The sequence below is a fragment of the Myodes glareolus genome, chromosome 10 (genome assembly GCF_982192425.1).
Source record: "Myodes glareolus chromosome 10, mMyoGla1.1, whole genome shotgun sequence".
Lineage (NCBI taxonomy): Eukaryota > Metazoa > Chordata > Mammalia > Rodentia > Cricetidae > Myodes > Myodes glareolus.
The window spans coordinates 49893996-49921277 of NC_142035.1; the positions used below are offsets into that span (position 1 = coordinate 49893996).

Here is a 27282-nt window from a genome sequence, read left to right on the forward strand (position 1 = left end):
TTGCTCTGGCATCCCCCACCCAGGTAAACTCCTCTCAGCCTCGCTCTGGCATCCTCACCCCCCCCTCCCGCCCCGAGGTAAACACCTCCCAGCCTTGCTCTGGCACCCCCACCCCCTGAGGTAAACTCCTCCCAGCCTCGCTCTGGCACCTCCCTGAGGTACCTAGGAGACGGATGACGTTTGGGTGGTTGAAGTCTTTCATGCACGCTGCTTCGCTGAGAAACTCCTCGATCTCCCGGTGAGAAAAGTTGTCCACTAGAGGAGCAGATGGAAAATGCAAGGCATGATCAACGTCCTCAATTTAGAGGAGGGGCCAGAAACGGCACTCTTGCCCAGTAAAGCCAAAATCTACACCCGGCTTCACGGTGCACTCTTAACTCTGAGGGAAGCTGAGGTGGGAAGACTCAGAGGCCAGCCTGGGCTAGATAGCAAGGCCCTGTCTCTAAAAGCAAAGCAAAACAAAACAAATTCCCCTCTCAAACAAAAATAAAAACTCCTAAAATCAGGAAAAGGCAAAACTATAGAGACAGGCAAGAGCCCTCATAGTGTTTGGGGGCTAGGAGAAGAGAGGAGAGAAGCCAAAGGGAAAACCTGAGGGAATTTTAGGCCATGCAACTCTCTGCATAATGTCATATGGGGGTCATAGACCACTCACGCACTTGTCAGACCCATAGAACCATACAAGACCAGCAGTAAAGACGAGTGGAAACAAAGAACTTCTGTCAATGATACGTCAGCGTGAGCCCAGCAATTGTATGATATGCTAATGCTGATGGCTGCTTATTACACTGAAGAGAAGTTGTGTCTGAGTGGATGGGGGACATAGGGCGACTGTACTTTCTGCCCAGTTGTTCTGCAAACCTAAAACTGGTCTTAAAATGTTCATTTAATAGACTTTTAATTTTAGTAAGGAAAAAAAAATCTTCCCCAATCCAAAGAGATTTCCAACTGGTTTGTCCCAATTCCCTTTGCCTCCTGCTTGCTATGGATGCATGCCCAGGTCCATGGTGACTAATTGTTAAATCCTACCTATGAGCTGGGTGCACTTCATACCAAAATTTTGAAATGTAACCAATTTAAGAGAACTATTTACGATTTAATATTGGCCCATCAAGACAGTTTGGTGAATAAAGGATTTGCCCCAAAAGTTTGATGACCTGAATTTGACCCCTGGGAATCCACATGGTAGAAGAAGAAAACAGACACCCACAAGTTATTCTCTGGTCTCTACTCATGTGCCGTGGTCCAAGTGTGTGTGTGCATGCACACACACAAATAAATAACTTAAAATAAAAATTTAAAAAATAAAATTCAGTATTAGGCTATATAAAACAAGCCAGTCCCACCCGAGAGAATAAATCCTGTTTGATTTGCGGGCAGTGTTTAGAGTGACAAAGTCAGACAGGAAGTAGAATGGCTACTTCCTGGGTAGGGGATGGGGAGTGGGGAGTATAGAATTTCTGTCTGAAAAGAGGGAAAGTTTAAGAGCTGGATGGTGGCGCTGTGTCCATGGCAACACGAAGGTCCTACCTGCCACTGGCCTACACATTTAGAAATGGCTAAGATGGTAAGTTTTATTTTACGCATATCTTACTGTAATTGAAAACAGACAAAACCAAAGGCCAGACCTGTCTTGCGGGATTTCTTTACCAGGGTGTAACTAGTGACTTAAATGGCCTGAGGGTGCCTAGCCAGGGTCAGTCTGTACTATCCTAAGGGTTTACTACATATTTATCTCATCCAGGTACAGAAAACTTAGAGAAAATATTTTGAAACCTTTACATTTATAACAGATCTGTCACCTTTCTCCTCGCTGCCTCCCTTTGCTTCAGAGCTCCAGGGGGACCCAACAACAGGTGGGGACGGAGGTCTGCCTGTCATCCCTAGGCAAATGGGGACTCAGGAGTCTTGTTTTTTTTTTTGTGGGGGGGGATTAAGTTTGAAACATATTTAGTTCCCCACATCATCAAAATTATGTTCCCTCAGGAAAACAGTACCTGTGAGTGACTATGTCACCCCGTGGACAATGTCAATCTTTGGTCACAATGTCAAGAGCTCTTGGTTAAGAGTCTAATAAGCTCTCTTTAACATGCCCTGGTTTTTATTTTATTTTCTTCAGTGCTTGAGATCGTACTCAGGGCCTAGCGCAGGTTAGCTGAGTGAGTACTCTACCACTGAATTATATGGAGAATCTGAAGCCAGAGGCCAGCCTTCCAATCTTAGATGACCAGCATAATCCATGAGGGAGTTATTCTGAGAAGTGGCCCCATTACCCTAGAGATCAGTCAGACCAATCCCTGGGGTCAGATACTAACATCCCCCTGCCTCAGGAATTTATGCTTTACTTGGGGATCTTTAGCCATACTAAATAATGGAGGAGGATGAGGGAGAAAAATAATAGAGTTGGCGGAAGTGACGGTTGCTGCTTTGAGCATAAAGGGTACACCAGGCATGTGCACACAGAGAGTGCATCACGTGCTTCTGCAGGTGACCATGCTCCCAATCAACAGAGACCAGAGCACAACCCTTGTTCTACCTGGGGCACCGGATATGGAGGTAACCGCCCACCCTGGAAGCATGGGTCCCATGCCGGAAACTCACACTTCATGGTCTTCACTGCCACCTTCTGAGAAGTGCCATCTTCCTGCTTCAGATTGCCTTCCATTACAGACCCAAACTCTCCTGTGAAGGGAAGCAACGTCCATGTGATGCTGGGCAGACGCCCCTCCTGACCACAGGAATGCAGAACTGTGTAGTTCTGGGGCGACTCAGCCACAGACACCGGGCAGGGCCTGCTCAGACACCTGCGCAGCAGGGTGAACACTGGTGTCGTGAGTCTGAGTGGTCAGACTTCGCTTAGCTTGCCACTTCGTCAACCACCACAACTGACCCAGGAAACTTACAGGGAAACATGGAAATATTACTGAAGATCACAAAACTGTCTTTTTTTACCCCCAAGGGCTAGAAATGGTGCTCTCAGGGCTTTGGACACGTTAGGCGAGCTCTCCACCACAGAACTACTTATTTCCAGCCCAAAGCACAAACTTGATAAATAATACTGCCATTCATGCTAAAAGCAGTTTTAAAATTTAGGTACATATATTTCATCTACTGAAGTAGATCAGTACTTTAAAGTGTGTAGAACTTTGATCAATCAATAGATAATACTAATAAACAATAATTAATGAATCACACACTCTGCAACAAAGGAAGGGAATTAATTCATACTTCCAAAGCTTACTCCGTTCCAGGGACTACAGGTGCCTCTTACGTATGTCACATCTGAGTTTCAAAAATGCTCCCCTTTTAAACTCCAAAGAAGACTTCTTTGTATTATATCTCCAAGTAATAAAATCAGTATCTTAGTCAATGAATACACATTAAAAAACAGAACCCTCAACTGCTCCTTGACTCAAACTTTAAAAAGAAATGTTTTCAAGTTGCTTACCTTCACCCAGAATTTTCCCAAGAATTAGAAGATTTCTGTCAATCACAACATCTTCTAGTTTATTTTGCAGCTCCTCGCTCACCCCCAAGCTGTGCACTACAAAGGAGTGATGGGGTAGAATCAGCAGTGTGTTCTCCTCACTAAATACAAGCAGAAGTATATGGGAAGTCCTATACATAGCTCCACATGTTCCCTGCTTTGTGCTCATGTTAAACAGTATACACTCCATCTTATTGTGGTTGGGGTGAATAAATTCATCCTTCAAGGCAAGATCATCTACAAACAGCTATAAAAATGAGAACCACACTTCCCTTTCCTTTTCACAAGTGCAGCTGGCCCCACTGAGAATTGTGCAGAAGTCTGCTTTTGATTTTAAAGGGGTTAGGGAAACATAGCAATGGACACAGGCTGGTGGATAATGTATCCCTATTTATGGTATAGAAAAGAGCCATCAGGACATCTCCCCTACCCTCCCATGCCAGCCAGGGAAGATTTAATATCCAGAGGAAAAAAACTGTCCTTGTATATGTGGCATGTGCCATCTCGTGTTAAGGAACCAGGCTGAATTGAATACATTGGGGGTTTGGAGAATAAGATCGTCTGCAGCAAGTAGGCAGAATATAATCAGGTGTGCAGCACCAGGGTGGGAGAACCATTTAATGACCAACTGGCAGATGATTCACCCTGAGCTACAGCTGAGGCATGAGCAACCTTTGAAAGAAATGAGCCTTAAAATTGGAAGGGAGATGTTCACTCCTAGAAGAAAATGGCTCAATTTGTTCTCCAATAGAGGGACAAACTGTCTAAATGAATATTGTTTTTTAAATGCAAGAACAGGGACATCTAAAGATTACAAAACGTTGGTTAGAAAAGTAATTAATACTGTTGCACACCGAATAAGTTTTGATTCGCAGTAGCCTGTATTCCGTCAGCCTGTGTCCTGTTCTCCTTTGTTTTATTTAGTTTTGCCAAGTAGACATCCAGAAGCATGGATTTGACAATGCTTGCATTCTTTGCACATTGCTCCTGAAATTGTATCTCTTTACCCTCCCGCCTCAAAAAAACAGAAACCCCCACTCACACTCATCAGAGGTCAAAACTTGCAAAAACTCAGCAGACTGTCCTTTGAGTTAGTGGCCAGGACAAAAGGAAGTAAGGCTGAAGATTATATCCACTGTTTTTGTGGCTTCCTTTAAACCTCTGACCTCTGTCCCATCTCCCACCACCCACAAGGTTTTTCCTTTCCTCGTGTTCTATGGGATTCTGGATCCTTAACTTGTTTCTTAACACCAGATTCACTTCTAATTTCCAGTAGCCTGACCAGGAAAGACTGATATGGCAACATCTGGTCATGTCCTTGCTAGCTTCCGAATGTTAAAACTATCCACCCCACTCGGATATGGTGGCCAATGATTTTAAACTCAGCACTCAGGATCCAGATGAGGCAGGAGGATCATGAGTTTGAGGCCAGTGTGAACTACAAAGCAAGACCGTATCTCAGAAGAACAAAACAAAAAACCCATATATGTGTGCATAGGAGTGTATATATACACACATATATATGTATACACACACACACATATATATATATTTATATCTTGGAAAAATACACACATAAACATGCTTTTTTCTTTCTTTCCCATTCTCTTCTCTTAGCTTTCATTAGAAACTTATCTTGGTTCGCCACTATTTTAACTTTTGCCAAAAAGTAAAAGGAAAGTCAGCTTACGGGTAAGCTCGATGGCTCTCCGGCAGAAGGACTTCTTTGCTATGTAATTTACGACTAATTGGGAATCCTCCTCAGAGAATGCACCCCTGCACAAAAACAAAGATATCCAACCGTAAAAACAGGGTAATGGGCCCATGTGCCCATCACAAGGATGTTATGGTGTCGCCGGTGTGTATAAAGGGTTCTTCTGCAGCCAGAACACTTCCCTGCTGGGGATGCAGCTTGCATAGCAGGTGAGCGTCCTTGGGTTTGATTCCCAAGGGAGAAAAAGTCATAAAAACCATCTCCCACTGGGAGAAATAGACTGCTTTTCTTGAATCTATCTTAGGTCTACCTGGTAATAGCAAACCGTCTCTGCTCAGATATCATGAAGGACATATAATAGGGCTGGGTATCAATGACAAGTATGCTTGCCTACCACGGCCAAAGCCCTGGATTCAAGCCCTATACCATACTTACATGCAGACATGATTATGCAAGTGAATAGCTTATGAAAAAAGAATAACTAATACATTTTTAAAGATGTTTACTTACTTTTCTGTGTATGATTGTTTTGCCTGCATGTGCACCATTGCTCCAGCCCCAGCAAGCCTTTGTCTTAAGGTTCATTTTTTGATTTTTTTAAAAATTTATGTGTACATGGGTGTATCTATGTGAGTACCTGAGGATGTCAGAAGAGGGCATAAGACCCTCTGGAGCTGGAGTTACAGGCAGTTGTCATGGTACTTAGAACTGAACCCAGGTCCTCAGCAAGAGCAACAAGTGCTTGTAACTGTAGAGCCATCTCTTCATCCTGACTCAGCATCTCAGCTGACAGAACATAATATTTTTAACTCAGGCTTACAACAGTTAGAATTGGTAATGACCTTGGAGTCCACTGACAGACGGATAATAGCAAGGAAGTTGGGCAACCTTAAAAGGCTTGTCTAAAGTGACAGAACTGGGGCTGGAAAAGGAAAAGAGGGTTTTAAATTGGAATGTTTGGATACAAAGTGGTCTCTATTTGAAATAGCCAAGGACTGGAGGTGGGGAAAGGAGGGAAGGAAGGAAGAAGGATGAAACCAAAGAAATGAAAAGCAAGAGTCAAGCCACCTTCATCCATCCAGGGATGCCAATACTTTGGCAACTGTCCCTGTGTCCCTCTACATACAGGTTGGGCATCTTTCTCTGAAATGACTGGAACAAGAAGTTTCAGGCCTTTTTTCAGATTCTGGAATCTTGGAACCAAATCTAAGCATGAAGCTCATTCCAATTTCATACCTACTTCACACACAGCATGAAGGTAGACCATACTTTTAATCACACAGCATGAAGGTATATCATGCTTGTAATCACATAGCATGAAAGTAGATCATGCATGAAACAAAATTTCCAAATATGGCATCCTGTTGACACTCTATTTTCAATTGAACCAGTTTGTAAAAGTTCATATTTTTCATTTATGGATGTCCGAGTTATACTGTAAAAAAAGAAATAACTGGGGGCTGGGGAGATGGCTCAGTGGTAAAGTGCTAAGTGTGTAAGCATGAGGCCCCACCACATAAAAGTTGAGTGTGGTGGTGTGTGCCTGTAGCCCCAGTCCTGGAGGTAAAGAGAAAGACAGAACTTCTCCAGCTAAGTGGTCAGCCTGTCTAGATAAAGCGGTAAGACCTGGGTTTAATGAGAGAGCCTGTCTCAAAAGATACAATGGAGGGGCCTGTGAGATGGCTCAGTGGGTAAAGGTGCTTGCTGCCAAGCCTGCCAACCTGAGGTCAATGTCTGGAACCCCTATACGGAAGAAGAGAACTCTTGCAAGTTGTCCTCTGATTTCTTTATATGTACTGTGACACTGAGCACACACACACATACACAGACACACAAAGAAGTTTAAAAAAAGCCTTTTTTAAAAAAATTTAAAAATAGCAGTGATGAACAGGAGAAAACGCCCGATGCTGACCTCTGGTCTCCACACAGGCATGCACGGAGAAAGTGAAGTTGCACACACACCTGTACACATGTGTATATATCACACACGCAATAACTGGGTCATTTTGAAAGCTTCTCATTCAACACTACCCAGTTAGCACAGCATATCCTACTAAAGTTCATCTCTGGAAAAGAGCTGGCTCTCGCAGTTGCTGACTTTGTAGGAACTGGTCTAAGGAGGGAAGTCACCTGACTCTGGGGCCTGCACGGGATAGGACAAGGCAGAAGCCCAGTCAGACAGCTGCTTTCATCTGTCATAACAACCTCACCAATGCCATAGGGTTAATATATATATATATATATATATATATATATATATATATATATATACAGAGAGAGAGAGAGAGAGAGAGAGAGAGAGAGAGAGAGAGAGAGAGAGAGAGAGAGAGTCTCATCCATCCCAGCTCTACATAGACCAGGTTAGTCTCAAACTCACAAAAGATCTGCCTGCCTCTGCTCTGGCTCTGCTGGGATTAAAGGCGCGCTCCACCATGCCTGCTCAAGGTTAACATTATTTTTAAGTTGCAAACTTACCCAAACTTTGTTTCCTGGACTCTTCTTCTGACAGCCAGAGAAATATATAAAATCAACCCGATTAAAACAAATCCACAAAAGCAGCCAAGAATGATGAGCATAGACTCCGTGTTGCCAGGTGCTGGAGTTGATGAGGGTGCATAATCTACCCTACCTGGAACAAATCCAAAAACATTAATTGGAACTAATAATACTCAGGGATTCAAAACACACAGGATACGCAGGCTTGCAATCCTTTAATGTTTTGTGGTCAGTGAAGGCAGGTCATTCTCAATGCAAGGGGAAATGATGCAGAGTTATAGCTATCAATGCAGCTAGGAACTGGAGAGATGGCTGCTCTTGAGGAAGATCCAGCTTCAGTTCCCAGTACCTAGGTTTCGTTCCCAGTACCTGCACTGGTGCCCAGCACTGCTTGAACTCCAGTCTTGAAACTCCACTGCTCTCCCCTGGCCTCCATGGGCTCTGCTCTTATATGGTGCACATGTAAGAGCAGACAAGCAGACACAAATCCACACAAATAAAAATAAAAAGGGCTGGAGAGATGGTTCAGCGATTAAGAGCACTGTCTTCTCTTCCAGAGGACCTGGGTTCAATTCCCAGCATCCACATGGCAGCTCACAATTGTCTGTAACTCCAGTTCCAGGGGATGATACCCTCATGCCAATGTACATAAAATGAAATTAAATGTATTATTAAAAAATTTAGGAAAACAATGAGACTAGTTTTATTGTCTCACTTCACAGTATATGCCTGTCAAAACAACACATTGAACTCAGCAAACATATACACCTTTTTCTTGTCAATTAAAAAAAAAACCCAAATGACAAACTTGTTTTATGCTGGTCTTAAATGCAGAAGAAAACAAAAAATTAGTAAACCTAACATTTGCTTAGTGCACAGCATTTCCCTTTCTTCCCTCCCTCCCTCCCTCCCTCCCTCCCTTCCTCCCTCCCTCCCTCTCTCCCTCCCCCCCTCCTTCTTTCTTTCACAGGGCTTCCCTACACAGCCCAGGCTGGTCTCCAATTTTTTATCCTTGTGCCTCTGTTAAGATCGTAGTCCTGTGTACCACACCTGGCTAGTACAAAGCAAGTCAAAATAGTAAGAATAAAAGTTATTTCTTTGTCCAAAATAGAAAGAGAGAGAGAGAGAGAGAGAGAGAGAGAGAGAGAGAGAGAGAGAGAGAGATATTTAAACAGTGTTCTTCTAGCCTTGCAACTGAGCACAGGACAAACACCTTCTCTGTGTTGCAGAGACCTGTCATGTGCTTTCCAAGTTGGACTATAATTGCAACATTGTATCTTCTTGCTCTTGGTGGTGTAAGGTATTCCTGTGGATTCCTTGAATGTGAAGGTTTGGTTGTACTGGAATGGCACCCAGAGCATTGCAAATTCTAGGCAAGTGCTGTACCCATGAGCTATGCCCTCAGCCTCTCATGCAAAGTCGTATTTTTGGTTTTGATTTCGTTTTTTTTTCAGGTGTCCCTTTTACTGGACATTTTTAGTGTTTCTGCCACATCAATGGGCTTATGTAAATATATCCACAACTGGGCTCAAGCCAGTAAGTCCATCCAACAACAGCGGTGCCAACATCCCATAGTCACTTTCCCTTGATGTACGTTTCCCTTCCAACCCACCCGGTTCATCTCTTGCTACCTTTCATATTTTCTCATTAATTCCTCGAATTAATCAACTATCCATGTCTGTAAAAGTCATTTGGATTTGGTACTGGGAGGCAGGGAAGTCACATGGGCATGTGTCTTGGTCGACTGTGTGAACTGAGTGACAGATGTGGGAGCCAGTCACTGGTAAGCTTGGAAACACATGATAAGACTACTGTGGAGACGCTGCACGTCTGTCACTCAAGATGACTAGAGGCAACATTATGCTGTGTGTGATGACAGTTCCCATAGGAGGGTAACTGAAATTTGAAATGTATTTCTGGGAACTGGTGCTACGTAGACTGTAGTAATGGGCACTTTTACAGGTGATTCTGCCTATGAAGCAACCTTTACAACCTTTTACAGTTTATGACACATGGAAATGGAAGTCCTACAGTTGTCATTTCTGACTCTTAAGAAGAATAGGTCACTACTGATGTGTATATTTGCCAACGCGTGCATGCCTTGATGCACATGCGTGTGGATACCCATGGAGATCAGGAAGGGGCATCAGATCCCCTGGAGCTAGAGTTAAAGGTGGCTGTAAGCTGCCTGATGTGGGTGCTGGAAACTAAGCTCCAGTCCTTTGTAAGAGCAGTAAGTGTTCTTTAATTGCTGTTCTAAACCTTGGTTTGTGAAGCTGTAGCGCGAGTTCTGACAGGTCTTAATAATAAAACACAAGTGGAGAGGTAAGACGGCTGTGGTTTTTCTCCTTCGTCTTTTGGATCTCTCAGCTTTTTCCCCAATAGCTGACTTGGGCTTTTATTATTAAGACCTATTAGAACTCGGGCTACATAAAGCTGTGCCTTTTGATGCTGAATCTCACTGTCTTGGAGTTTCTTCCGGGTAGATGCCCTTGGTCTCCCTAGCACCACAAAGTATGTTCCTCTAGAGCGGACTCTACTGACTGCAGGAAGATAGTCCAGCTCCAATTTGTACTAAAAGGAGAGTTTGCCTGGGGATCACTGGGAAAGAGACAGACACAAATGAGTCATCTGCTCTCAAATCTCAACTGCTATTGAGTGCAAAGGCCGTGTTTGGCAGGAACTCGCAAGTGAGTAAGTCATGCTGGAAGAGATGGCTGGGCACGGAGCGTGCAGCAAAGGTTTAATACCAAACAGTCTCGGGTGGGTTGGAGTCAGGACAAAGGTAGCTCCCCTGAGTTACAGAAGCGTGAACAGCATTTGGCCCCATGTGAGGCATCATGGTGGCTCCTTGACAAAGAACATTCCAGCAACAGGCAAGAGCTAATATGCATGGCTGGGCATTTAGCTCAGCTAGTCAGGGCTGCATGAGGACGGCATTTGGAGGAAACACTCGGTGTTCTATGCAGACTAAGTCACTGAGCGCATTACCCAAGGCTTGAGCGGGTAAAAACAAGGCAAGCAGTAGCCTCAAACAGAGCAGAAACAAACGTGGCAAACCAACCATGCCAGTCAGAGGCAACTAAGGACTAACAGCATTGCCTGTCCAGAATGCAGTGCTGTGTGCCTTGAAGCAAATTCAACAGATAAAGTCCAACTTCATATTCTAAAAGAACGAAGCTTCCTCAGGAGTTATTAGTGTTAACAGTAAAGGCAGGGGTGTCGGGGTTCTGTGGATTGTATTCTAAAGCCCCTTATGATTGCAACAATGCGTTTTGGTTCTTATTTTACACTTGTCAATCAGCCACTGTCGCACGGGTCCCACTTAGGCAGTCTGGGAGCTGCTCAGACTGCTATGTTCTGCAGCCAACAGGGGCCCCTGACTCACTGTATTCAGGAATGATTATTTTCACTGGTTCACTGAAAGGTCCAACACCCCCTTTAGTGATGGCTGCAATCCTCACTGTGCAGGTAGCATTGTAGATTTGGACAGGAATCTGAGCCCAGCTGCCATTCCGGCTGACTTCTTCAGAAAGTTCTTTCTGGTAGCAGAGAGAAAAAGAAAAGGGAAATGAAACACTGGGGCAAGCGGGGACCTCACTAGACAGCTACCCACATGCCCAAAGTTCCTTCTGAAGGAAGCCACCCATTTTCCATGCTCAGAGGTCATGCTTCACACAGTTCCTTCTTCACAAGGGTCATTACTGGTGTCACTACATGATGGATCATGGAGGTGCAGCAATCTCAAACCTTGGGAGCCTTGGGAAACTAAGATCCCGAAGGCACGACACCCACAGCGGTCCCTTAAGAAACTTCTGGCACAGAGGGAACACGCAGTGGCTGTTTCTAAATCAGAGATTCACAACCTTCCTATTGTTGCGGGTAATTAAATGTTTAGTAAGACTGGATAGATAGGAGTGTAATGAGAAATGAAAGGAAGTACAGTTTAACTCTTTAGTACAGTTCCCAACCACAAGATTAATCTGTTGTTGCTTCATAACTGTAATTTTGCTACTGTTATGAATGGTAATGAAAATATCTGATATGTGCAGGATACCTGGTATGTCCCCCCCAAGAGGTCGCAACCCACAGGTTGAGAACCACTGTTCTGGCTGTTAAGAGCAGGACTGAATCCTTGCGATCCCATATGCAAAATCTTCCCCTTGGCACAATGTCACAGACTTACATTGTCCCTGGACACTATGTCCCTGCCAACTATCCTTGGTTTAGCCAACCTTCTGTTCCCTGAAGTCCTGAGGATTCTCAGTAAACTCTCTAGATGGATGGAGAGGGGACATGGTTGCATTTCCCTCCTTTTCTTGTCAAATGGACAATTTGTGCGATTTGAAATCTTTTTTTTATATTTGTTTATTTTACGTGCTTGAGTGTTTGTTTTGCCTGCGTATATGCCTGTGCACCGCATACATGCCTAGTGCCCACGGAGGCCAGAAGAGGGTGTTGGATCCCCTGGAACTGGAGTTACATGCAGTTGTAAGTTATGAGTGATGGGAATGGAGCCTGGGTCCTCTGGAAGAGCAGTCAGTGCTCTTAACCACCCGACTACCTCTCCAGGCCCAATCGGTGCATTTCTTGAAGAATATTTGAAGCCTGGGTTTACTTTCACTGCTGCTGGTTTAAAGCCATTGTCACGCAACAGTGAGATGAGAAGACCCAGGGAGAGAAACAGCCTTAACCCACATGTTCCTCAGGCTTCCCAGACCGACACGGTCACAATGGTCTCTGCTGTGGGAAATGTATTTGGACCTGGAGATTTTATTTTTGTTAGTTTTGAAATCACAATATCATCACAGTTCTGCTTTCTCTTTCCTCCCTCTAAACCCTCTCATAGACCCCCATCTTGTTCTCTTTCTAATTCATAGCCTCTGTTTTTTTTTTTTAAATCACTGTTGCTACATGCTTATATGTATTGACATGCTGCTTGTATGTACGTTTTCAGGACCAAATAAAGATGACACCAATAGACATGCAAAAGTGAATGGGGAAAGCCCACGAGGCTCCAGCCCTACACAAAGAACTACAAGCTTAAGGAAGACTAGAGTGGGAGGAACAGTCTTCCCCAGGGAAGATCACAGCAACTGATAATCCAGTACCAAATGGGCAACTTTTTGAAGGGACAATCGTGCAGTTGACAGTCTGAAATGAGGCTCTGGGAACCGCCTTCATTCCTGGATGGTGGACTTTTGATGTCAGAGGGTAATAGCAGGTCATGTGGGGTACAGGTACCACAAACCATCGTTGGACTGGAGGCAGGGTTGCTGCTGGTAACTTCATCTCAGGTTCAATGGCTTTCAAGCCAGTCACTTGTAGAAATGGTACAGGATAGAGCTAGCTCAGCCTCAAGGACATAACAGGCTGCTCATTCATGACCAAGAATCATGTTTGTTTGGCCCTCTATAGCTATTTCTGAATCTAAACCAGAAGTGACCCTTAAGTCTTGGGAGGGAAAGAAACAAAAAGAGAGATATCACCTCCTGTCCTTCCACCACAAGCCTGAGCTCATGGGATGTGCCAAAGATTTCTGTTATTAAATAAACACAAGAAAAATTAGCCACGGTGGGGGCTGCATTGTAGAGGACCGCAACCACATTCGCCATTGCAAGATGGCGCTGACATCCGGTTCCCCTGCCCGGTGAACAGGATAACGCGCATGTGTTGGCAAATTTCCAACGCTGTAGTCCCTGCCTCTCCCGAGGCGTCATCTGGGATGATGGGCAGCTGACCAATCTGAGAGTGACACGTCCGAGGCGGGGACTGTTTCCTATATAAGGGCTGGGTTCGCCTCGCTCTGGGTCTCCGCCATGTCGGCTTATGCTCTCGCTCTCAAGATGCATTAAAAGGCTGTTCTGCAGAAGGATCCTACGTGCCCCGCGTCGTTCTTGCTGGCGAGACAGTAGCGCGGGACATCTGGTGCCGAATCCCTTGGGACGCTGAGGGACCCTGACAACTGCTCGCACCGCCGGAGACCCCTTGGACACAAGGAGGATTCAGAACTGCAGGCCTGTATACTCAGAGAGGTATGGCTTTTCCTGGATTTTTCGGTTTTGGGCTTGACTTGTTTCCGCATTGGGAAGGTTTCGTAGGGGCCTTGCTACCTCTTTTAGTAGTCCTCTTATTTTTCGCCAAAGACTGCTTAAAAGACGAATCCTGCCAGGCGGTTGCTGCAATGGAGGAAGTCCAGGATAGCATTCCAGAAACTGAGTACAGTGAGAGGTTAGGTGCGCGCACAGTCTCAAATAAGAAAAAAGGACCCTCCAGTGGTTTTAAGAAAATAAGAATGGGGGAGAAGACTGATTTACAAGGTCGAAAGATTTCTGGAACCAACAATAAGAAAAAAGGAAAGGACAGTAGTTTATATCCTCTGCAGGAGCTTGAAGCTCTGCAAATTGAAAGTGACCATGAAAGTGAGCATGAAAGTTCTGGCTCAGGAGAAGAGGTAGAAGAACTAGATACAGAGGAGGAGGCAGAATTAACCAGCGGTAGGGCCATGAGGTCATCCCAAAGGGCCCATCCGCCTCCTTACGAGCTGCGCCCTCGCCCGACTGCCCCTTCGGCGCCCCCTTATGAGGAACACCTTGGGCCAAAGACTTTTTCATTTATCCCTGACAAGGTCAAGAGAAAGCTGCACCTGGCCTTCCCCGTTTACGAAGGGGAAAATGGACGGGTGTATGCGCCTGTGGAGTACAACCAAATAAAAGAATTAGCAGAGTCAGTTAGAAAATATGGAGTGACCGCTAATTTCACATTAGCCCAATTGGACAGATTAGCCTTGAGTGCCATGACTCCGGCAGACTGGGAGACAGTTGCAAAAGCGTCGCTTGTCAGCATGGGTCAATATTTGGAGTGGAAAGCTCTGTGGCATGAGGCGGCCCAGGAACAGGCCAGAGCTAACGCTCAAGCCTTAACTCCAGAACAACAACAATGGACTTTTGACCTCCTGACCGGGTAAGGGCGCTTCACCGCTGCCCAGATAGACTACCCATTGCTCATTAAGAGTTTACAGCTATGGGGTCTTCAAATAGCTGCTGAGAAGGTCCAGATTACAGACACTGGCCAATTCTTAGGTTCTGTTATTCTTCCTGAAAAGATTCTACCACAAAAAATAAAAATTTATAGGGACGATTTGCGAACATTAAATGATTTCCAAAAATTGTTAGGAGATATTAATTGGCTGCGACCGTTTTTAAAAATCCCCTCTGCTGATTTGAAGCCATTGTTTGATATCTTGGAAGGGGATACTCATATTACCTCCCCTCGGGCCTTGACGCTGGCAGCAGAAGCAGCCTTATTACTAGTGGAGGAATCCATTAAGGAGGCACAGCTGTGCCGTATTGATGAAACTCAACCATTTGTTCTATGTGTGTTTAAAACAAGAAAGCTACCCACTGCTGTGTTATGGCAGGATGGACCGTTACTGTGGATCCATCCGCATGCTTCTCCTAACAAAAGTATTGATTGGTATCCAGCTGCTATAGCTCAAATTGCCCTTAAAGGCCTTAAAATGTCTGTTAGTCATTTTGGTAAGCATCCAGCGGTTATGATAGTTCCCTATACCTCCTTTCAGATACAAACTTTGGCCGCCACCTCTGACAATTGGGCAATTTTGGTTACCACCTTTTCAGGAAAAATTGATAATCATTATCCCAAACACCCTCTGCTGCAGTTTGCTGCATGTCATCCCATTGTGTTTCCCCGAGTTACGTCTTCTGCCCTGCTAAAAGACGGGGTGATGGTGTATACAGATGGCTCCAAAAATGGTGTGGGAGCCTATGTTGTGGATTCTAAAATATATACAAAGAACTTTTCTGCCACCTCACCCCAGGTGGTGGAATGTATGGTGGTTTTAGAGGTTCTTCAAAAATTTCATTGTCCTCTTAATATTGTTTCTGATTCTGCCTATGTGGTTAATGCTGTTAAATTATTAGAGACCGCTGGAATTATAAAACCTACTAGTACAGTGGCAGCTCTTTTCCAGAGGATACAGGACTGTTTACTAAATAGGAGAGCTCCATTTTTTATCACACACATAAGAGCACATTCGGGGCTCCCGGGCCCCATGAGTTTAGGTAATGATCTGGCTGATCGTGCTACGCAGCTTGCTGCGGTAGCTCTTGCCTCCCCGTTACAGACCGCTAAAACCTTTCATGATAATTTTCATGTTACAGCTGAAACCCTACGTAAACGTTTTTCTCTTACCAGAAAGGAGGCTCGTGATATTGTAACCCAATGTCACAATTGTTGCCAGTTTCTCCCTGTCAGACACACTGGCGTAAACCCCAGAGGGATTGCGCCTTTGCAAATATGGCAGATGGATGTGACTCATATCACTGCCTTTGGAAAACTTCAGTATGTGCATGTGTCAATTGACACATGCTCTGGCGTTATTCATGCCACACCACTTACAGGAGAAAAAACCTCTTATGTCATTCAACATTGTCTTGAGGCATGGAGTGCTTGGGGCAAGCCCACATCTTTAAAGACGGATAATGGGCCTGCCTATACTTCTCAAAAGTTTAAACAATTTTGTGCACAGATGCAAGTCACACACATTACAGGCCTGCCTTATAACCCCCAGGGGCAAGGTATTGTAGAGCGAGCACATTGCACACTCAAATCTTATCTACTTAAACAAAAAGGGGGAATATTGAAGGAATTACCCCCGACACCAAGAGTAGCCATTGCCATGGCTCTGTTCACTATAAATTTTTTAAATCTGGATGATAATGGCCAGAATGCTGCAACACGACATAGTTCGGATCCGCAGCGGCCCAAGGATTTGGTTATATGGAAAGATGTGTTTTCTAATGAATGGAAAGGCCCGGATCCCATCCTATTGAGATCCAGGGGAGCTGTTTGTGTGTTCCCGCAGGACCAGGAAAATCCATTCTGGGTGCCAGAAAGACTGATCCGAACGGTGAGGGGTGACCCACAACACGCGGACTCGCCTGAAGATTTGGCTTCTGTTCCTCCTACCATTTTGCGGATGGATGACAACGGTTACGAAGGAGCAGCGATGGGGGATACTCTCAGCCTTCCTGAAACCGACACCAGTCAGCCATAGAGTGGCAGTGTTTCCTCGTTGTGTTTTTTTTTTTTATTTTACAACTAATAAGACTCTGGGGCTCCCCTACCTTCTATTTATAAGCTCAGCCGAAGGACTCCAGTCCTAGGTTGTGCCCTTCATCTCCTACTTTAAGATTGGGTGGGGGTGGGAATGTTTGGAACAGCCCTATGCTGTGGATCAGTGTTTCTCCTCTGGATGGTCTGCTGACTCAAATCCCAAAGTCGTAGGGACAAAGTGTGGTTATTGCACAAGCGCTGGCTGCCCCGGAACAGGGAACCTCTACTGATGTGGTTATCTATGCTGAAGCAGTAAGGTTTATGCCAACCAGCTCCTGCACCCCTAGGACACCTCTGTCCATTGCACAGGGTGGAGTGCTTGGCTTAGCTAGCCCTGAAGGTTGTCGAGCTAAACAGCATCGCACAGAGAATGGCCCTCTCTGAGAGATATGTCGCCCTGCATAAGGGTTTCCTGCCGTATATTCCCTTTCCCAGAAAGATGGCAGAGGGCAGGCCGGATAAGTTCCAGGTGTCATGAACCTAGGGGCAGATTCCATGCAAGCCCATTATAATGTTTTCCAATTTGGGAAGTGTGACCTCTATCTCTGCCTTCTGAGGGAGTTGCCTTTCTGCAAAGAAGTAAAAAAAGGGGGAGATGTAGAGGACCGCAACCACATTCGCCATTGCAAGATGGCGCTGACATCCGGTTCCCCTGCCCGGTGAACAGGATAACGCGCATGTGTTGGTAAATTTCCAATGCTGTAGTCCCTGCCTCTCTCGAGGCGTCATCTGGGATGATGGGCAGCTGACCAACCTGAGAGTGACACGTCCGAGGCGGGGACTGTTTCCTATATAAGGGCTGGGTTCGCCTCGCTCTGGGTCTCCGCCATGTCGGCTTATGCTCTCGCTCTCAAGATGCATTAAAAGGCTGTTCTGCAGAAGGATCCTACGTGCCCCGCGTCGTTCTTGCTGGCGAGACAGTAGCGCGGGACACTGCATAGCCTAGGTTGGTCCTTTTTAGAAAGGAAGTGTTTTATTTTGATAGTGGGTGACTTTGTAATTCTGCCTTTAATTTGGGGGTAGATAGAACTGAAAATCATCAGTTAGTGTCACTCCAGTCCACACCCGGAGTCCCGGAGCCCGGTCTCATTGAGACAGAGTCTACGGCATAGCTCTCAGCGTGACCACTCTTTTAGTATAAGACTTCGTGCTAAAAAGGAAACTGTGCCTGCATCTGCCTGTATACGGCTTTTTCCCCACGAAGACTCAAATATGATACATTGTTTATAAGAGAAATTACCTAGAAATCCAAAGGAAACACATAACTAGGAAAAGATTACATATCTAGACTAGTATAAATCCTAGCAAGGGTGAAATTAAAAAGAAATAAATGTAACTGTCCATTTGTTTCTTGGGATCTACAGGGTTGGTACCCCAGACAAAATGGCTAGGTCTGTGCTCAGCGGTGGGTACATGCTTAGCTGAAGTGATGCTTTGGGTTTTATCCTCAGTGTGTGAACACAGACACGGTATGATTTTACACAACTCGTTGTAAATTCTTTTGTCAAAAACTAAAATATTTTGAGAATTTCACACAAGTATTTACCTCATTTCCTCCACTCCCTCTCAAACACACACACACACACACACACACACACACACACATTTATATATAAATACAACCCTCTGAACCCACTTAGTGTTGTTCATATGGACATGTATTTTAGGCTGACCACTTGGAGCAGATAACCTATCATGGGGCTCGTCCCCGGAGAGAATGGATTCTTCCCCTCTCAGCAGCCAGAAATTGCTTACAGCTCTTCATATAGGATTGGGGCTGTGTGAGAGTTCCCCAACCCATGCCGGCATGTGCACTATCCAATAAAGTGTTAACAGCTGCTCTATTACGTACAGTTTTTAACAGTGCAGTTATTCATGTAATAATGCTATTGTTGTTAGATTGTTTAGGGAATAATGATCCAAACCAAAAAAAAAAAAAATGTTTGTTTTTCGAAATAGGGTTTCTCTGTATAGTTCTGGCTGTCCTGGAACTAACTCTGACAATCAGGCTGGCTTCAAACTCACAGAGATCCACTTGCCTCTGCCTCCTGAGTGCTGGGATTAAAGGCAGTCACCAACCACTGCCTGGTCCAAACAAAATTTTTAATACTTTTTTTTTGTCCTATGGGGCAAAGCCAGGGTCTGTGCGTTCTGAACATATTTTCTATCACTGAAATACATTCTTAGCCTCAAAAAACAATGGCTTGGTGATATCTATATCTATATCTATATCTATTCTTTCAGCGATGGGGAGGTAGAGGCAGAAGGATTACTAAAAATCCCAGGTCAGCTAGGACTACCTATCAAGGACCTGTCTCAGATAAAGCAACAACAAAAGTGAATATTTTGATATAGAGGCTTACTTTGTAGCCCCTTGCTGGACACTCACTATGCAGACCAGGCTGGTCTTGAACTGACAGCAGTTTTCATAACCACAATTTCTCAGGGCTAGGATTACAGAACAACCATGTCTGGTTAGGCAGATAAAATGCTTACTAAGAGGCATGATTTATTTTCTGAATATTTTCAATCTGTGATTAACTGAGTCCATACATGTGCAAGTCACAGACATGGAAGACCATCTATGGTTTACAATGCCTACTTATTTGGAGCCTATCATTCATTATAAAAACCTAGAGAAATTATTTTTCATTTCCACCTTTTATTCCCAAGAGTAGTTAGCACAGGCAAAGAGCTAACCTGGAAACAGTGCATGGAGCAGTGTCCAGGCTGGCAAGTGTAATGCTTCTTTTCATTCTGATTTTGTATACTGCAGTTGGCTTAAGACTGGATTACTAAGTATCTCCCACATATATCCTGTCTTGGAATTGTCAGAGTGAAAAGCAGAGCCATTTCCCAGCGTGTAGTGGTCTGTTCATGAGGTGTGTGCCGTGGGCCACCTGCATATTTCTTGTTTAGTGAGCTTTCACTGTCCACCAACACAAAGACTTGAAAATCTATTAATTTTTTTGGTAGTGAAGTCCAATTTATACGATGGCATCTGAATGCAATTTTCCATAATTACTTTTTAAAATGACATATAGACTTTTGGGGACAAGAAAGTAGCAACAGCATGTCTTTGGAAAGACATTTTTTTCCTTGTGGTGTGACTTAGATGGAGTTAAGACAGGGCAACTATGTATTTTGTTTTATGATTATCAAATGACTTTAACATCACCGAATATTCTATGAGAAATTCACACCCTGTAACTGATAACTGTCTAAGAGCATGGCCCATTTCCAGCTCCAAGAGCAATAACTTAAAGGAGGGAAGATGTATCAGACAAAAGTTGTGTCACATGAGGTAACAAAGGTCACTTGTTAAAAGTGCTCAGATCCATAGGCACCGGTGACTAACCTGTATCTTCCTGTCATTACGTCTGAGGGTCGATACTGTGGCACTAAGTGTGAAACTATGTGTTAGGAAGAGAAACAATGGCTGCTGGGAAGTAACCCGCAGCTCTGAGAAGCTCTGACTTTACAGCTAGCCAGGCCCTGGTTCTTATCCCCAGATCTCCAGTTCCAAGCTTTGTGGCTCGGGGTGAGTCACTTGACATCTCTAGACCTTGGAGACATCTCTAGATTCCTTGGTGAAAACTGAGATGACTGTCTTTTTCACAGTGTATATAGAGGAGTTAAACAAGTTCCTGATAGAAAACAGTGTGTAGTCTATCCAAACAACAAAAACAACAACAACAAAACAAAACAGAACAAAAGAATCAATGGTGGTTCTTAGTATATTGGATTGTATTCATCAAGGTGCTGGGCTTGGGTCTCCCTCCTCTGTAGCCGCAAGGCCCTCCTTCAGCAACAGTCTCATGGTATCTTGTGAGCTTTAGAGCACTGGAGGAAATTAAACTGTCTAGCTTCCAAAGGCCGGACACCGAGGACCCACTCAGAGATTACCTTCATGCCAAGCTTCTCCTCTACCCAAAGTGAACCATTCTTAATTGATTCCTGGGTTTCAGAAGTGCCAAAGAGCCCTGACCTGTCTCATAAGAACATTGACTATTTCTCAGGCCTAAAAATTAAACCCTCTTTAATACCCTGCCCTTCAGGACTGAAAGAGAGAGAGAAGGGAAGGGGCAGGGAGCAAGGAGCGTGTCAATATGCAGACACATCTCCGCTGCCCTGGCAAACTCAGGAGGAGGCAGAGATCCCTGTCCAAGAAATCCGTAAGTGTAGTGCAGTTCCCTTGTAACATTAAAGAAGCTGGTCCCACATTGTGCATTCCAAGGGTCAAACTTGGATCCTGGTGCACAGAAGCACAATACACTAAGCTATACATCCTCAGCCCAATCACATTGTTTCTTGATCCAATAGTCGCTGTTGAGACTTCCATCTGATCAAAAATCTCTACGCACTACACACACAGATCAAACCAGCCTTAGAGCTAAAATCCCCATTCAGAGGCACATTCTCCAGCTGATTTAGATGGTGTGGCAGGTTCCATACATTGGGCCCATAGCACCTCTCATCTTTCCAAAGCAAGGGCAAGGGTCGGTGTTCAGACAGTACACAGATGAGCAAGACTCTAGCCTGGACAAGAACTCACTAGTCCTTGCCCCTCACCTTGGACTTCAAGCTCTGATTTGGAAGGCAAGAAAAACAAAGCAAAAATGGTTAAAAAAAAATCTTCACTGAGGTATAAGAAATATCCAGCCAGTAAAGACCAGAAGCTTCTTTGTCTAATTGCCCATACCATTCTCATGGCAGAGGGCACCGTTCTGAAGGGCACCGGGAGCACAGAACACAGCTGAGCGTTGCTGGTGTCCTGAGTAGCAGACCGCTGGACCACCACCATTCACAGCATCTCCACCATCAGCCTTCCCACACCTCAGCTCAGAAGGGCCTCGCTAGAAGAGTGGCTTTCACCCATGCCGGAGGCAGAAGGGATGACCAGGCATTGGTTGGCTTTTAGAGCACCCAGAAGTCTGATTGGCAGTCACTATTATCTGCCAATAAAGAAACACAAAATTTGAGCCAGGCCACACCTTTAATCCCAGCACTTGGAGACAGAGGTAGGCGGATCTCTGTGAGTGCAAGGTCAGCCTGGTCACAGAGTAAGTTCCTGGACAGCCGGAGCTACAAAGAGAAATCTTGTCTTGAAAAACCAAATAGAAAGAAAGAAAGAAAAAAAAAGGCAAACATGAAATTCCTCCTGTCTGACAGAGTGATAGAAAGGTTACTAATGACAAAGGTACAAGCTCATCTTCCACGTCACTGAAACATACCACCCAGAGAGCTCTTCCAAGAAAGTTCTGAAGTTACACAAATACAAAACCCAACTCGTTACAGCCGTCAGTCAGTCAGAAATTTCCGAAGTGTCTGGTTTCCTGCCTTACGTAAGAAGAAGTAGCTAAAAGTGCAAACGAGAGGACAGTTGTGGGAGACCGACACCGTCTCAGCTGTGGCCTTACGAGATGAAAAGAGTCCTAGAAATGAAGTGACATATGCCCAGGCCATTGCAAACATCACTTCAGCCTGGTGGGATCCCACCCCGCCCCCTGGGCTTTTTGCCTCCAGGTTCAAATCACGGAACAGAAACGCAATTGCAGCAGAGAACGTTCTCAAAATAACGTGACCGACTCAGCCTGTTATTGTCACAAGGCCCCAAAGTACAGTGTGGGCCCAATGTAAATGACCTCATGACTGGGTGACTTGGCATCTGCAAGGAGGTGAGCTACTGAAAGGTCACAGCCTGAACTGTGCCCACATTGTTCTCACTGCGGAGGGGACTCCTCTGAACAATGTAGGGCATGGATGGGTGCGAGCAGCACTTGGTGCAGCAGCCTCTCAGGCCAAGTCATTCATAAAGGTTTCTCCACTGCTCTTTGAATGCCGCAGCTCAAGAAGTCCCTTTAGGAAAGCCTTCATCAAGACCAAAAGGAGTAGCTTAAACATGCTGGTTTGTTTCTGAGCGCATATGGGTCTGCTGGTATCTCCAACAAAGAAAGATGAAATTCCCACTGAATCGGACAATTAGCGCTCTTCTGCCCTACACTAAGCATTCACCACTGTGGAAATGTTACACTGTCAGAACCAGGTACTCCCTGACTCGGCCCATGGAGAAATTCAGTCAACTTTGAGGCACCTGGGACAAGACTAGGGAATGAGAGGTTTCTCACGTAGGGTACTACGGATGCTGGATACTTGGAAGTCATTCACGTGATGCAGAACAACATGGATGTCCAAGCCCTTGTCTTTTCCTTCCATCCCATCACCTACTGTTTTCAACAGCCTGTTTTCTTATAGAAAAGAAAGAGAATAAATCCCAATTGTCCTTTTGGAAAAAAGCAATTTTTATAAACACTGGATAGTATGATCTTGGAAATGACAGGAGCAAAGGTTGGAGTGGGGCTACAGCTGTCCCTATCTCTTGCCAAGAAGCTTTGTGATGTCCCAGATACATGCAACAAAGAGGTTTAACTTGGGATCTGCCAGCAGGATTTTATGGAACAGGAATATGATGACTCAGGAGGCATAATTTCCAGGACCACAGCTAAGGAAGATAAGGAAGACTCAATTCTGTTAGTAACACCGGTGTATCCACCTTCTCTAGTTTGATTTCTTTGCTGTGATAAACACCGGGGCCAAAATCAACCTGAGGGGAGGAAAGGGTTTATTTGGTTTACACTTTCAGGTCACAAGCCATTATTGAGGGAAGCCAGGGCAGGAATTGAAGCAGAAACCACGGAGGATGGTACTCAATGTCTTGTTTCCTGGCTTATGCTCAGGTCGTTTTCTTATCCAGTCTAGGACCACCTGCCTAGGGATGGCGCTGCCCCCAGTGGGCTGGGCCCTTCTGCAGATAGAGGATTACTGAATCCCCCTTTTCTGGAGAATGCTTACTCTTTGTTATACTCTATAAAGCTAAGAAAGCTCCATGACAATCTTTTTCAGGAAAACATCTTCAGAATTTTCCACAAGGCTATGAATTGCCAGGAAGCGAAGCCCTATAGTCCCCTGACTACAAGCTAGGATCACTGGACAGCCCACAGTATACTCTTCCTATAACAGCCTAAGTTCCCTGAAGACAAGAGACACATGATAACACAGGCTAATAAGTTCCTATTTGCTGCCAATAAATCAGTGAGAAAACACCCCCAAAGACTCCTTAGCATGTTCTGACTGTTTAGTAATCTCTAAGTTTTACTGCATTGTTTGTGTCCCATTGAAAGGTACCTTGCCTTGCTCAATTATAAACAATCCCCACAAAAAGAAAGCTTCTGAAACAGAATGCAATCGACAAGTCCAAAGGAAATGACTAGTGTGCTTTAGGGTGCAGACTTACGGAAGTCTCCGAACTCTCCCACACGTGAGAGATCCTGTAGCCCACCAGTTCCCCATCCTGCCGCTTAATTGGAGGCTTCATCCATCTGATATCCACGCTACTGTTAGATTCGTTCAGAAACACAGTGATGTTTAAAGGTGTTACGGACGGAGCTACAAAAGAAAGAGAGAAAGATGAAGAACTACAAGGAAATATCATGTAGATTTATTTTCTTCCTGGTTATCGAGTATTTGGGTTTCAAATGTTCTATGAAAGACCTAAACTCATAGTAAATTTACTTTTTTTTTCCCAATTAAGGACCATTGAAATGCCACAGGAGTTTCGTGTGCCCATTTTATGTGGTGATGCACTTAAAAATAGAGCTTTATGTACACTAGACAAATGCCTTACCAACTAAGCTACATCCCTGGCTCTCATATAAGTTTTACAAATAAGGGTTTGGGGAAGCTAAATCCTCAAGATGCACTTGCTATTTTAGTAATGTTATAAACACCCAGGGTAGGCTAACAATAAGGAAGTCTGGAAAGGAGGAGGCTGGCACTTATGGATTCCTTCTGTAGACGCCTGGGGCACTGGAAGTGACAGGCTGAATGAAGGTAAGCATTGTGGCTCTGGGATTGGCAGTAAGGTGAGCTGGTGAGCTCAGAATGAAACTGTCATTATACAGTTTAGAGGCAGGTTGCTGGTCTGGACAGAGGTACCCAGTCAGTAAGTCGGAGGTGATTGTATAGTCATTGCTCAGTATCTTGAAGGCATTCCTATAGGTACCAAAGTTCCCAGGTGCTCACATACCTAGATCCTCCCACGTGCTTTAAGTCATCTTTGGATTATTTATAAGACCTAACACAATGTAAATATTATAAAAATGGGCTCATATATGCCAGGCAGTATTGGCTCACTAAGCAGGCAGAACAGGTGAATCTCTGGGTTTCCAGGCCAGCCTGGTCTACACAGCAAGTTCCAGGACAGCCATGGCTATGCAGAGAAATTTTGTCTTGAAAAACAAAACAAAGCAAATAAACAACAAAGCTGTCATACTACCTTGCTTAGAAAATAATATCAAGGAGGAGAGAGCCCTTCCAGTCTCAGTGTGAGTACAACTGATTTTCAAACATTTTTCATCCTTAGCTACATGAATTTTGAGGATGCTGATCCTCAAGATAAATAGAGCTAAGTATGTGTGATGTGTGCACATATAAAATAATTTAGAAAATTTAGAAAAGACTACTACTGTGGTCTTTCAAGGGTGAGGATCCCACTAGGTAAACCAGGCTGGCCTCAAACTCACCAAGATCCACCTGTCTCTGCCTTCCAAGTTCTGGGATTAAAAACATGTACCACCATAGTGCTACCACACCTAACTTCATAATCAATAATTTAATCTACATATGGAATTATACTCATCATATTATAATAACAACAGAAAAGGAATAAATGCAATACTCAGGCAGCAATTATAACATAAATTTGGATACATTTCCCAATGGAAAACTTCTTATGTGGCCACTGAAGAACTTAGGTACATTATGTATATTAATATGAAAAAACTCAACAATAGAAAAAAGCCAACATTACACCAACAGGGTAGAAGAAAGGCTAAACAGCACATATTAATCCATTTTAATATGTGTGCATATGGTATATATGCGTGTGCGCGCGCAGATAAAGGCTAGAGGTCAACTTGGTGTCATCCTTCAGCAGCTGACCATCTTGCATTTTTCTGTTTGAGACAGGATCTCTCACTGGGACTTGGGGTTGGCTGGTTCGGCTAGGCTGGATGGCCAAACCCAGGGATCAGTCATTTCTGCTTCCCTGGTGCTGGGATGCTATGTGTGCATCACCGTGTTCAGCTTTTCATGTGGGTGCTAGGGACTGAACACAGCAAACTCTCTACTAAGATGCCAGAGCTATCTTCCCAGCTCCCACATTAACCCATTTCATAAATAAAAAAATATATATGTTTTATGTATGGAATAAGTAGCATCAATAGGAATGATAAGTACCAAATCCTTGCCTGTAATAGAGATCAAATCATATTAATTTAAATTAATTAAATTGTATAGAGATTAAATTATTTATTTGTGACCAGCACCCAGCTATCTCAGGCCCTCCAAGAAAGACTTTGACGCCCACAGATAAGCAGGAAGCAGTCTTGAGCACCCACCATCTCAATTCCTTCAACCTACTATGCTTAACTCCCCGCCTTTTTATTATAAGAAGAAGATGGGAATGTTGCAATCTGCTGGTCTGGTCTGTCACCTGGGTACCCCATCTCTTTAAGAGACAAGCCCCGCCCACTCCCAACCTCCCACTTCCCCCAAGGCAAGCAGATCTCCCACACACACTCTCTCATTCTCTCTCACTCACTCTCTCCCTTTCTACCCTTCCAGAGAGGAAGCTTCTGCCTCTCTATTTCTCCCCACCTTCTCCCCTCTCCTCTTCCTTTCCCCCTCCGTAACCCACTAAATAAACTCTATACCCAAATTCTCTCTGCATGACGTATCTGTCTGTCTCCCTCAGAAGCCTCAAGTCACCCCCAGGGGACCCACTGAGGCCTCAAGTGACCCTCATGGGACCGGCCTCAGGTTACCAACCTTAAGAATGATAACAATATGTACAAAGATAAGAAAAAGAAACTAAAGGAAAAGTAACCAACGAAAAAGAAAACTTGAAATTAGAAACATGATCAGCAAAATAATAATTAATAAAAGAACTGAAAATAAATGAAGTAAATACGCAAGAAGTTAGAATAAAAAGATGAAGAATATAAGTCTATTTGAGAGAGAAAATCACGAAAGGAATCAAAAAAGCCCCCAAAATGTCTCATATAGTTTCAAGGAAAACAAACAAAATAGAAAATATTCAAAGAAAAAATATGCAAGGAAAAGCTTAGAGCCAGAGGACTTGAGCTTCTAAAGAGATCACTAGATACCCACAGTGATGTCTGACACACATTCTCCATCATAGCCTATCACAGCATCAGGACCAAAGACAAAAGATGTTCTGAAAGAACAGTCCATGCAGAAAATCTCCCACAGCAACCAAAAACAATAGACAAACAAACAAACACCTCAGAAATAACTAATATTTTGAGGAAGGGAAGGTTTCTAATCTAATAGTTTACATTCAGAAAAACAACTAACCAATATTTTA

General features: G+C 44.3%; 1 protein-coding gene across 1 annotated transcript in view; it reads right to left on the bottom strand.

Annotated features, from left to right (window-relative positions):
* The window catches only part of Mertk (MER proto-oncogene, tyrosine kinase), a 107817-nt gene that overhangs the window by 21621 nt on the left and 58914 nt on the right, over positions 1–27282 (bottom strand). The window contains exons 8-14 of the mRNA XM_048459528.3: positions 24130–24281; positions 11086–11239; positions 7677–7830; positions 5178–5263; positions 3449–3544; positions 2602–2682; positions 163–255 (exon numbers count right to left, since the gene is read on the bottom strand). Of these exons, the coding sequence (XP_048315485.3) occupies positions 163–255; positions 2602–2682; positions 3449–3544; positions 5178–5263; positions 7677–7830; positions 11086–11239; positions 24130–24281 (816 nt within the window). The remainder of the gene's footprint in view (positions 1–162; positions 256–2601; positions 2683–3448; positions 3545–5177; positions 5264–7676; positions 7831–11085; positions 11240–24129; positions 24282–27282) is intronic.